The 13,355-nt window shown below is 42.7% G+C and overlaps 1 protein-coding gene across 2 annotated transcripts in view; it reads right to left on the reverse strand.

The window, feature by feature from the left end:
• scaf4 (SR-related CTD associated factor 4) overlaps positions 1-13,355 on the reverse strand; it is a 69,493-nt gene that overhangs the window by 28,806 nt on the left and 27,332 nt on the right. For both annotated transcript variants that reach the window (XM_008107609.3, XM_008107608.3), the window contains 5 exons: positions 13,218-13,326; positions 12,937-13,104; positions 10,157-10,236; positions 7,216-7,406; positions 596-696 (listed from right to left, as the gene is read on the reverse strand). In XM_008107609.3, the coding sequence (XP_008105816.2) occupies positions 596-696; positions 7,216-7,406; positions 10,157-10,236; positions 12,937-13,104; positions 13,218-13,326 (649 nt within the window). The remainder of the gene's footprint in view (positions 1-595; positions 697-7,215; positions 7,407-10,156; positions 10,237-12,936; positions 13,105-13,217; positions 13,327-13,355) is intronic.

A 13,355-nucleotide genomic window follows, 5' to 3' on the forward strand; every position in this document is an offset into this window, starting at 1 on the left:
GATGTCACATGGAGGAGGTAGAAGGCTTGTTTTCTGCTGCTCTGGAAACTAGGATATGGGCTGTGGTGCAGGCTGGTTAGCAGCCAGCTGCAACAAATCACTCTGACCAAGAGGTCATGAGTTCGAGGCCAGCCCATGCCTGCGTCTGTTTCTGTTCTATGTTATGGCATTGAATGTTTGCCTTATATGTGTGCAATGTGATCTGCCCTGAGTCCCCTTCGGGATGAGAAGGGCGGAATATAAATACTGTAAATAAATAAATATGGAGCAATGGATTCAGATTGCAGAAAAAGAAATTCCACCTAAATATTAAGAAGAACCTCCTGACAGAGTTGTTTGACAGTGGAATATGCAGCCTCAGTGTGGTGGGTCTACTTCTCTGGAGGTTTTTAAGAAGAGGCTGGATGGCCATCTGTAGGGAGTGCTTTGATTGTATTTTCCTACATGGAAGGAGGTTAGACTGGATGGCCCTTGTGGTCTCTTTAAACTCTCATGATTTTATGTTGCAAACAGCTCTACATGGACATTGAAAAGTACTTCAACTAAAATGTGACATTTTATTGGTTATTATTCTGTTTTTCTGTTTCATACTTACATTTATAGATTCAATTGGACCAAACTCTTCAAGAAGGCCTCCGACATCCTGCTGTGTGGCTCGTTTGTCCAACTGACCTAACCACAGTGTTGTACTGCAAACTAAGAGGAAAAATACAAACTTTAAACCTATTTCAGTGTTAAAACCACTCTTCAGGTGTCACTGTCTTTAGAAAGCAAGGTTTTACCACTATTTCATTTAAACTACCTATCTGTTAAGGAAGCATTAATTCTTGATAGAGAATTTAAGCATGTATGTACTTTACCTATTCTTATAAATCAAACCAAATGATAGTTGTTAGCTATTGATTTGAGTTGCCAGATGACTGCAACTTGCAGGCAATATATTTCATGTGCATTAGACATGACAGAGTATTCTGAGCAAACAGAAGGTATATCTTGATACTTAATTCAAACCTGACATTTAGTAACTCATCTAGCTGACAATGTAGCCAAGAGTTCTCACAGGAATGGGAGTGGAGGACAGCTCAATTTATCTTCTTTCAACGGTTTGATCAGTTTTCTTGATGGCTGCAGTGAAAAGGTCTCATTTTGTCCATATACCATACAGAGGTGGTGGAAGAAATAAAGTGATCTCACGTGGTCTCTGTGAAACCGCACATGAGGTAATTAGTTGTAGGTGTGCAGCTATAGCAGAACCTTAAACAGCTGATTCAAATGAGTAGGACTATGGCCCCTCCCCTCCTCCCCAGAGGGTATATATATGGCTTGCGCGGCCATAGCCTTAGTTCTTTTCCCGCGCCGTATAAGCAGCATCCTAGGAACCTCCTTCACCTCACTGCTCCTTTTTCCATTTTTCCTCACTTACCTTTTCTTCTTCTGAAGACTATGGCGACTCCAGTTTTCAAAAAATGCCTGTTGTTTGGAGGAAAACTCCCAGACAGTGACAGGCACGACAAATGCCTCCTTTGTTTAGGGCTCACTCCATGGCTTCATGCTCCCCCTGCCGGGCGTTTACACCACAGGCACGGAGAAATAGGAAGACTAGACTGAAAGCGCTCCTATACAAGCACGCACTTCTCCCTCCTCAGCTGCTCACAAAATCCCTTCGGCGCCATCCACGCCAGGGTGCTCTCTTTGCCTTCCACCTCCTTCTCTTCCCCCAACTCCCTTGTCGGCAGCCAAACACTGCCGCTCCTCTTCCTCTGCCCGAGAACATGCTGGGGGAGAGAAGGAGAAGAAGCGCCTCCTCTGACCCGGCTCTATCTAAGCCGTCCTTTACCACTCCAAGGGCGGCACTTTCCTCAACTCCGTCCAAACCAAGACACCTTGCTGGCCAGGAGGCGGGGCAACCCCAGCCTCCGCAGGCAACGCCGTCTCAGGGAGAAGAAATGGCCCTGCTCTCGTTGGAGTCAGCCAATCCCCCTGCCCCATTTTCTAAGCGAGCCCTCTCCACCCCAACGAGGGTGGACGTGCGGCCCCGAGCTCATGGGACTGATGCCGCTCACAACTCAGCACGGGCTGGAAGGTCATACCACTCACTCCCTTCCCACGGTCCCGTCTCCAGAGAGCATCACCCCCGCCCAATGCCTGCTTTCCCCGAGGCCTGCCTCTTCCTCTCATGAGCTCTTCCAGTCTCCACCTCGCCATCGTACATGGAGTGAACCACCCACACAAACCGCACTGAATGAAGACCTCATCCACAGGTCTCCTGGGGGCAGAGAGTATTTCTTTGGCCCAGTTACAGCCTTTAACCACACCCAACCACCCTTGCTTTCATCACAAGACCCTCAACCTCCAGCACAACCTTCATATGTCCAGGAGGAGGCAGCACAATACCTTTCTTCCTCTGCCTCAGATTCTTACATGTCTCAGGACAAACAAGTGGGTCCAACACCAGTAGACCCACTTCCACCTGAGGAAATATTGACCTTCTCTGCTCTTATGACACGGCTTTCACGGGCCCTGAATCTACCAATACCCATTCCTCAAAAGCCTATAGAGGATCCGTTATTTCCTTCAGAGCAACAACAAAATCCAACCCCGACTATGGTACTTCCTGCTTTACCATATCTCTTACAACTGGCTAGGACTCCAGATACCCCTCCCTTTGCAGTTCCACTGATATCAAGAAGACATGACAGCCTTTATAGAGTTGACCTTACCTCCGCCCCATGGGCAACAAGACCACGTAAGCCCAACTCCTTGGCAATAAAGGTCACTAAGGGCAGATGCTCCTCCATGTCATGCCCCGTTCCAGCTGACAAGGAAGGAAGGAAGCTGGAGGGATTAGGCAAAAAAGCCCACTTCGCCGCTGGATTTGTCACTAGACTTGCTCATTATGAGGCCTATATGGCCTCATATCAGGATTACCTATGGAAAAAAGTCAGTCCATACCTCGACATGCTACCTCAACAACATTGCTCCTTTGTCACAGCATGCCAACACGAAGCCATTGCCCTTGCTGGATCTCAAAAGGAGATGGTGAAACATACACCGGATGCTGCAGGTCACATGTTAGCGACAGCGACAATAACCAGAAGACACGCATGGCTCTGAGCCTCCATACTCTGAGGAGGGCAGAGATACCGCAGAGAGTTTACCAGTCCATGATGATGCCCTATTTCATCCAGACACAGACGGACAACTAAAGAGCACGCGTGAGATGAAAAAGACAACCCATACCTATGGCTTTACCGCTCATGGTAACTATCCTCCCAGAACCAGGTGGACACCGTACTCCTCCTACCAGAGCAGACCATATGGTTCAAATAAGATAGCTACCGCAACCATCCCAACCACCCCCTTTGAGGCAGCCTCCATCTGCCTGCTCTCGCCAACAGGGACTGGGACAGTACCAACCTAGGTTAAAGGGTCGTTTTTAACACCCCCCCCCCACAGTTCCAAACCCTCTTTCTCTCACCATGGTGATGGGACACACCCACAATTACCGCTGTTTCTCCCAACAGCTCTCACAATACACCTCACACCGAACACCAAACCCCAGTTTACTTTGGTTCATGGTTGGCACTTTTTGCTCACCAATGGCACCATATTACCACAGATAAGTGGGTGCTTAACGTAGTTACACATGGTTATGTTACTGAATTTCTCACACAGCCAAAAACGGGCTATATAAGAGCCACAACCCCATCCCCTGTGCTATCCCAGGAGATTGCTAACCTGCTTGAAAAAGGGGCAACCATCCCTTTACACCCTTCTTTCTTTCCAGTTTCATTTCCCCACCTTATTTCTTGGTCCCAAAGAAGGATGGAGGCCAATGCCCAGTTCTTGATTTAAGACCCCTTAATTTTTATACCTGTTCTCGGAAATTTCGGATGGTGACAACAACCACAATTTTACCCCTGCTACCGGAAGGGGCCTGGTTTGCTACCCTGGACCTCAGGTATGTTTATTTCCTTGTGGCTATAGCTCCTGAACACCATAGATACCTTGCTCTCATGGTCGGAGACCAAGCTTTTTGTTTTCGCGTGCTGCCTTTTGGTATTTCTACGGCACCACGTGTCTTTACCAAATGCATGGCGGTGGTAGTAGCCCAGCTCCGCCTGCAAGGAATCACATTATACCCCTATCTCGATAACTGGCTTTTAATTGGGAAATCACGACAATCCCTTCTTCACAATATTGACATTACCTTCTCCCTTCTTAAGAACCTAGGACTCATAGTCAACATCAAGAAGTCCAACCTCCAGCCAATCCAACAGCTCTGGTTCATCAGCACACTACCAGACTCCACCACTTGTACCGCACAACTGCCAGAAGACCGTTTCTGTGCTCTCTGTTCTTGGCTTCTCCACATCCTTCAACGTCCTTACTCAACAGCTAACATACAAACCATCCTAGGCCAAATGGCCTATACGACAGCGGTCACACCGTATGCCCGCCTGCGAATGCGACCGCTTCAGGCTTGGTTCATCAAGGTATTCAATCCCATCAAGGGCTCTCCACGCACCAGACTCTCCATTCCAATTCACATCCGCCAGTCCCTCCAATGATGGACGTGCCGCGAGAACCTTTGTGCCGGAATTCCATTCCGCCCAAGAGGACCATCCACCACCATTACAACAGATGCTTCCCTCACTGGCTGGGGAACGTTCTCAGGCAACCTAGCGGTCCACGGCCATTGGACCTTCACAGAAGCAAAACACCATATCAATGTCCTAGAGCTCTTGGCCCTTTTCAAGACCTCCTAACCAATACCACAGTTCAAGTATGCACCAACAACACAACGGTGATGTGGTACATCAACAAACAAGGCGGTACCCAATCCAAGACCCTCCTAACGATCACACTCACAATTTGGGACTGGTGCATCACCCACAACATCTCACTCATAGCCATACACCTGCCAGGCCAGCAGAACATCCTGGCCAACCACCTGAGCAGGGCCACGTTAGCTACTCACGAGTGGTCTCTCCATCCTACCAAACTCTACAAATCTTCAAAAAATGGGGTCAACCTCAAATCGACCTTTTTGCAACAGCACTCAACACCAACTCGGGTAACTGCTTAGGGGACACCTTCCTCTTCAATTGGAACGGCCCTTTCCCTTTACATCTTTCCCCCAATACCACTTCTCACCGTAGTCATTGCCAAGGTGTATAACGATGGGGCCAACTCATTCTACTCGCACCATGGTAGCCCTGCCAACCTTGGTTCACGCTTCTATCAATGATGGCAATGGGCCAGTATGTCACTCTTCCACGCTGCCCAGACTTCCTCACAGCCCACCAGGGCCATCTCCGCCACATAGAGCGTCTCCACCTCACGGCTTGGAGAATTCACACAAACCTCTCTCACAAGCAGTAATAGACATTATACAAGTAAGTAAGTAAGTAAGTAAAAGTTTATTTGTATACCGCCCTCTCTCCCGAAAGGGACTCAGGGCGGTTTCCAATATAAAATCAGCATAAAACATTGTACAATAAAACACTGAAAACACTATAAAACGCTATAAGAATTAGAAACAAAAATAAAACATAACAATTGACTAAAACAATCACATAAGCAGCCCATAGGCCGTCTACACGACTTTCCTATTATTCTAAATGGCTAAAGTTCTCTACCTTTGCTCGCCTCCAGGGAGCAGACCCATTATTGGCACCTACCTCGGTCCTCTTGGAATTCCTCGCCTCTCTCGTAGCTGCCGGCCTCTCGCTCTCATCCATTCGATGCTACCTGGCCGCAATCACTGCCTACCGACAACGATATGGCTATCCTTGCTTCCAAGACCCCATGATACAGCTTTTTCTGCAGGGCTTCAAAAACATCAACCCTCCCCATGCCCCTCCACCTCCAGCATGGCATCTTGACCTTGTACTCTCAGCACTCAAAAAGCCACCTTTTGAGCCTATGGCAACAGTAGACCTCTCTTACTTGACATGGAAGACTGTTTTTCTCATAGCTGTCACATCAGGTCACAGGGCCAGTGAACTCTGCGTCCTTCGTTCGGACGAACCCTACATCTGGTTTCATCCGGACAAGGTAGTAATGAGACTAGATATATCCTTCCTCCCTAAACGGGCATCCCTTTTTCATGTTTCACAAGATATTACTTTACCAGCATTTTTTCAGAAACCAACCACGCCACTTGAACATTCCCTCCATCTCCTCGACGTCCAGAGGGCACTCTCTTTTTACTTGAACAGAACCAAACCTTTCTGTTCTTCACCCAAATTGTTTCTCAAATACGGCTCGGACACTAGAGACTCTCCAGTATCTCCACAGCGACTCTCACGATGGGTCATCGCCACCATCCATCTAGCCTACCAGATGGCTGGCAAGGATTCCCCTATGCATATTAAAGGCCACTCTACAAGAGTAGTGGCAACTACAGTGGCATTTAACCATGATTTTCCTTTGGAGGACATATGCAAGGCGGCGATATGGGCCACACCGCTTACCTTTGTCAAGCACTACAAATTGGACATTCTCTCCAAACACCATGCAGCCTTTGGACGGGCAGTCCTTGTTTCAGCGGTGGCATGACACCCACCTGCCTCGGTGAGTAGCTTGTTAATCTACCACATGTGCGGTTTCACAGAGACCACATGAGAGAACAAATAGTTGCTTATCTGTAACTGTGGTTCTCTGAGTGGTCATCTGTGAAATACGCACATCTCCGCCCTTCCTCCCTGCTGTTTGTCATGCCTGGGGACTCTGCCGTTACACAGCGGAGGAACTAAGACTATGGCCGTGCAAGCCATATATATACCCTCTGGGGAGGATCCATAGCCCTACTCATTTGAATCAGCTGTTTAAGGTTCCGATATGGCTGCACACGTGCAACTAATTACCACATGTGCGGATTTCACAGGTGACCACTCAGAGAACCACAGTTACAGGTAAGCAACTATTTGTTCTCTTTAGCCCCTTTTTTTACTCAAATAGGAAACCCCCTCTGATGAATAAATACCAGGCGCAAGATCAAATCTGCAGTATAATTTAGGAGCATAAGTATAAAGCTGGTTTAATCCTTCTGTATTAATAGCTGCTCAACTTAAATTCACCTAGTGTTTCCAAGTGTATATCTTATCTTATGTTATCAGATCCTCATTGTAAAGAAAAGGCGACAATCAAGAATGGAAACAAACGTTAATATTACCGATTCTTACTAAGAGAGACAAAAATAATACTCACCACTAACGGTTTCTGGCTTAATTGGGGGAAGACCTTTCCCTCTCCTCTCTCTCTCCCTCTCCCTCTCCCGCCTTTCCTGGGACCGTGTCCTAGGAGAATGGCGACGCCTATCCCGAGAGCGAGAACGAGAGCGACGATGGCGCGATCGTCGATTTCGAGAACTAGAACGTGACCTTCTCCTTTTGGGTGACCTTATGTTTAATCAAAAATATTGAAATACAAGCAAGCATAGTAAGTCAGTAAAATACCTCCCTGACTGCCATTTCCATATCCAAACCTGCAATTATTATATGAAGAAAGAAATCTCTCAGTCGTGGCTAAGGATGTAAGAAATCCTGACAAGCCCAGTGCAGCTTTTAAAAGTAACCATGAGCCTTCTATTCTTTCTGTGTTGGGACTGAGATAAAACATTTGATGCCCCTTCATTTTGAGAAAACATTTGAGTAAAATCCATCTTTCTTCAAATTTGACTAGTAATCAACTTAAACTACTTTGTAGAAAGATTTGTGTTATAATGAAACAAATATTATAATATATTGAAGCTTTTACAATTTTAAGTTCCTAGGATGTATACGACTTTTTCTTGAATACTCTTCAAACCCAAAAGGTAGGAAGGTTTCATATCACAGGATGTCTCAAGTTAACCATTCAACATAAATGCATTTTCATTTTACTGTTTTATCTAAAACAAGAGAAACCATCTCTCACACCTGGGCCCACCCGCTGCTAAGAGACCCACCGTCTTCCTTTCACCTGCTACTTTTCTAGCTGTAGAATAATAAGAGGAGCCGCCAGGCACAGCCCCATGATGGCATTACACCACAGCTGCTGCTGAACCTACATTTTCCCCATTCACTCTCCTCAATTTTTCCCCAAATGCCTGTGTGCAGGAAATGCCCAATTAACTATTACTAAACTACTCTGGAAGTTTCTGGTTATAAATGATAAATAAAATATCAATATAAACATACTAGCTGTGCCCGGCCACGCATTGCTGTGGTGTTGTCTGGTGGTGTTGGTGAGAAATTGTTGAGGTAGTGGTGGTATTGAATGTCTGTTGTATGGTTGTCTTTATGTTTAGTATGCATTTGGTTGTTTGTGTACTGTGAAAGCGGTAAGGGTAGAGGGGGTCTATGTCCCTGTGTAGTATTGTATAGTATTTATACGTTGTCCATGTGTTGTGAATGCTTGGATTGTGTCCTGCTGCATAGTAGAAAGGGTTGGGATAGGTGGCCCATAGGGGTCTCTCCAAACTCTTAGATTCTATGCTTCTATTTTTGTGTTATTATCATCATCATCATCATGATTATGTAGAGGCTGGATGGCCATCTGTCAGGAGTGCTTGGATTGTGTCCTCCTGCATGGTAGAAGGAAGTTGATCTGGATGATCCTTAGGGGTCACTCCAAACCTTAGGATTGTATGATGTTGTTATTATTAGTATTAGTATTGAGAGGCTGGGTGGCCACCTGTTGGGAGTGCTTGGATTGTGTCCTGCATGGCAGATTTGGGTTGGACTGGATGGCCTTTAGGGGTGTCTCTTAACTGTCTGATGCTATGATTTGATGTGTATTATTATTGTGCAGATATTGGATGGCCATCTGTCAGGAGTGGTTGGATTGTGTCCTCCTGCATGATATAAGGAAGTTGAACTGGATGATCCTTAGGGGTATCTGCTAACCTTAGGATTGTATGATATTCTTCTTCATCTTCTTCTTCTTATTATTATTGAGAGGCTGGCTGGCCATCTGTTGGGAGTGCTTGGATTGTATCGTCCAATGGCAGAGTTGGATTGGACTGGATGGCCTTTAGGGGTCTCTCCTAACTGTCTGATTCTATGATTCGATTTGTATTATTACTGTGCAGATCTTGGATGGCCCTTTGTCAGGAGTGCTTGGTTTGTGTCGTCCTGAATGGTAGAAAGAAGTTGAACTGGATGATCCTTAGGGGTATCTCCTAACCTTATGATTGTATCATATTCTTCTTCTTCTTCTTATAATTATTATTATTATTGAGAGGCTGGCTGGCCATCTGTTGGGCGTGCTTGGATTGTGTCCTCCATGGCAGAATTGGGTTGGACTGGATTACCACAGTAATTATTTCATATTACAGTAGAATCTCACTTATCCAGTGTTCTGGATTATCCAACACAGTCTGCCTTTTAGTAGTCAATGTTTTTGTAGTCAATGTTTTAAATTCATTAGGATATTTTGGTGCTAAATTTATAAATATGCTAATTACAACATAGCATTACTGAGCATTGAACTACTTTTTCTGTCAAATTTGTTGTATAACATGATGTTTGGTGCTTAATTTGTATAATCATTACCTAATTTGATGTTTAATAGGCTTTTTCTGAATCCCTTCTTATTATCCAACATATTCACTTAGGCAACGTTCTGCCGGCCTGTTTATGTTGGATAAGTGAGACTCTACTGTATATTTATAATCTTATATTATCTGCTTAGAACTGGATTATATGAGGCCCCTTCTACACAACTGTATAAAATGCACACTGAAGTGAATTATCTGGCAGTGTGGATAATTCAGTTCAAAGCAGATAATATAAGATAATAAATGGGTAACATAGCTGTGTGGAAGGGCCTTGAGTCTGCACTGCCATATAATCCAGTTCAAATCAGATAATCTGTATCTTAGGCCTGAGACCTAACTGTGCCTGTCCCCTGGGCTGAGTAGGTTGCTAGGAGACCAAGTGGGCAGAGATTAGCCCTCTAACTGGCAGCAATTGGATAAAAACAATAATTCATCTCCCTCTAATTAGGACTTTATTTTTCTTTTCTTTTTGTTGTATGAACATAGAGGCATGGATGAGGGGTTGTGCTGCCAAGTTTAGTGTTTCTGGGATGTGTAGTTTTGTTGTTTTGTCCTAGGCTGAAATTTTTTTATCCTTTTATATATATAGATATAATTTGTACTTCTTACCTAGATGCAGATCTAGATCTTGACTTTCTGTGGTCATGTCTCTTTACCTCTTGAACAGGAGGATGATCCATTTCCATTTCCTAAAACATTTACCAAGAATTTATTATAATTGCTATTGTTTCACTTCCTCTGTCAGTTACAACTTTAACAATCATAAAATTATTAATTGAATAGCTAAAGAGTTTGAAATGACAGTTAAAAATCAATGCTCATTCATACGTGTCCATTGTTTCAGATTATTAAAATATTTTCAGAGAAAGACAATTTAATTAAATTGTTAAAAGTAAATGTTAGTCCTAAGAAATGGTAATTTCTTAGCCATGTAACTGAAACTGAGCACACCTAAGTGACTAAATCATCATATATTTGTAACCAGACTTGCTCTATAACTGAGAATCTTTATTTGCCTATCTGCCTAATATGGAATTTTGCAAACTGAAAACATCCACACTCAATGAAATCTAATTACAAGAAACAATAGTGATGAAGATGACACAGTACAGAGATATATTTATTTATATTTGTCATATAATTTATATCCTTATCTATATAAATATCTAATTAACAAAAACTTTAAGAAACTGTAAAAAAGAAAACAATATTAAAAGCGAATGAAATAGAGAGTACCCAGTTATATAAGAAAAGGTATCAAGAAATACTTCCTTCAGAAGTACCCTATCATGTATTATGAATAGAACATCAGAAACAGTATCCTCATATCTGTCATACTTCTGAAGGAATAATTGCAAAAGGGCTTTGCTGTTTCTGTTAACTGCTGTCAAGTCAACTTGAACTTGTGACAATCTTATGAATGAGAAACCTTCAAGCCACTCCTTTAATCTACAGCTGTTTGAGTATTGCAGACCCAGAACCCCAGCTCCCTATCCATCTATAATGAGGTCTTCCTCTTTTCCTACTAACTTTACCAAGCTTTGTTGTCTTTTCTAGTGAGCCATGTCTACTTGTGATAGATCCAAAATATGATAGTCTCAGTTAAATCATCGTGGCTTCCAAGAAGAGTTCAGCTTAATTTGCTCTAGGACACACTAAAAACCCATTTATTTGGTTTTTTACCAATCCAAGGTATCTATAAAACCTTCTCAGGCACCACATTTCAAATTAGTGATTTTTTTCTATCAGTTTTCTTCATTTTCCAGTTTTCACGATCACATACAGAAATTGAAAATATCATGGAGTGGACAATTCTCACTTTAGTATTCATTTACAGATCTTCATATTTCGAGACAAGATCTGATTCCTTCATAGTTGCCCTTCCAAGTCCCAGTCTTCTGATTTCTTGACAGCAGCCTCCATTCTGGTTAATGAATAAGCTAATGGATGGAAAAGCCATCTTCATAATCTACTTTAAAGTCATGTAAATTATCTGTGGTCATTAGTTTTGTCCTCTTAAATGTTTAACCGTAAACTTGCCTTTACACTCTCTTTCTTGATTTCATTCCAAGGCTTTATCTAAACTGCCATATAATACAGTTTGAAACTGCTTTACATGGTTAATGAAAACCCATATAATGCGGTTCAATCTAGTTCAACTGCATTAAATGGCAGCATAGATGAGTCCCAAGTCTTCTGTATTCTCTCCTAGTAGTGTGGTCTCTGCATATTTTCAATTGTTGATGTTTCTCCAATTTTCATATCTCCTGCCACCAGTTTTCATGCCTTTTTCCTCTGAGTCTAATTCTGCTTTATGTATCATATAACAAACTAGGGGAAGATAAAAGCCTACCCAGAAAGGTTGTCCATGTTCAAGCAAGAGGTTTCTTCAACTTAACTTTCATGCCACCATGACACCAGTCAGCTTTATGTTGGCAGCAAAACAGAAACAAGGGAAGTAATATAATATTATATGCCCACCAATACAATGCTAATCCCTACTGTCACTACTATTTCTGTAGAACTATTTCAGTCTACTTCAGCTGTAGTGGACACAGAGGAATAAATAATGAGTAGGAAGATTCTCCTAAATTTATGTCATTGTGTAACAGTAATATAGCCAGGCTATGTACTGCAACAAAATGTTGGTTTGGGAATGATTAATGAGTACACAGTATGAAAGTAGGATGATACAAATGGGGCTACCCACGAAAACTAGAGAGCAGCACTTCATCTCAGAGGCCATTTTTGTTTTGATAACTCTAACCTGAAAGCTACTCCAAATTCTCTAATACAAAAGAAAAGCGAGTAAGAAATTTAAAAACTTTGGTGCCAAAATGAAACCCAGTCAGTTCTAAACTATATTTAAAAAACAGCACAGTTCATTCTTGATGACATTATGACTATAATCAGACAATTACACCTTAGTTTAATAAGCTGCAATAAGAATATTGACTTTCTGTTTTGTTTTTGTTTTTTTCATTTACTCACACCAAAAAAAGACCAATACCATAACGCCCAGTCCTATCTTAGCTTATTAAAACAAGATAAAATGCCATTTTAGTCAAGGACAATATGCTACAGTCACTGGTGAGGAAGATAGTAGCTGCAGGTAAAAAAAAACCTAGATGGTAATAGGTTGATGAATAGCATAACAGCATACTCTTAAAAAAAAAAACCAAGTTAAAACGCACAACATGAAAACAATTTGAGAATGCACAAAATCACTATACTACATCAAACAACATATAGTTCTACTATGACTTTTGACTGTCAAAATTTAATGTACATAAAACCATGAATTTCATGAAAATGTGAAAGGGACAGTGTCTCTCTAGAAGCAATATAAAGTACTAGGTTCACAATACTGGCTATAAAGAGCTGCTTACCTGTTGGTGTGTTTTCTGCATGTGGGACTCACTTTGCACTGGAAAAGGCGGCTGGAAAGATTGCTGCACCTGCGACGAAGGTGGTATAACAGTCTGAGCCATGGGTGGAAATTGTGGTGCAGGCAGAAGTCCATAGGTTGGTATTTGTCCATTTGGAGGAAGTGGGGCCTTGAAACAAACAAGAGATTATCCATTCATCTCAAAGCGAGAACAAACTCTCAATCTAAATATTAAATATTAAGCATGTAACAAAGGAAATTTATTTAAAATGTGCCCAGTACCTGGTGGAGCATTGCATCCTGCTGTATTCCCAACATTCGCTGCTGGAACTGATCGATATTTGGGATCTGAGGATAAATTGGTTGTTGTATGCCTTCACTTGGAAATCCACTGTGCAAAAGAAATACATTTAGAATACT

Source organism: Anolis carolinensis, chromosome 3 (genome assembly GCF_035594765.1).
Source record: "Anolis carolinensis isolate JA03-04 chromosome 3, rAnoCar3.1.pri, whole genome shotgun sequence".
Taxonomy (NCBI): Eukaryota; Metazoa; Chordata; class Lepidosauria; order Squamata; family Dactyloidae; genus Anolis; species Anolis carolinensis.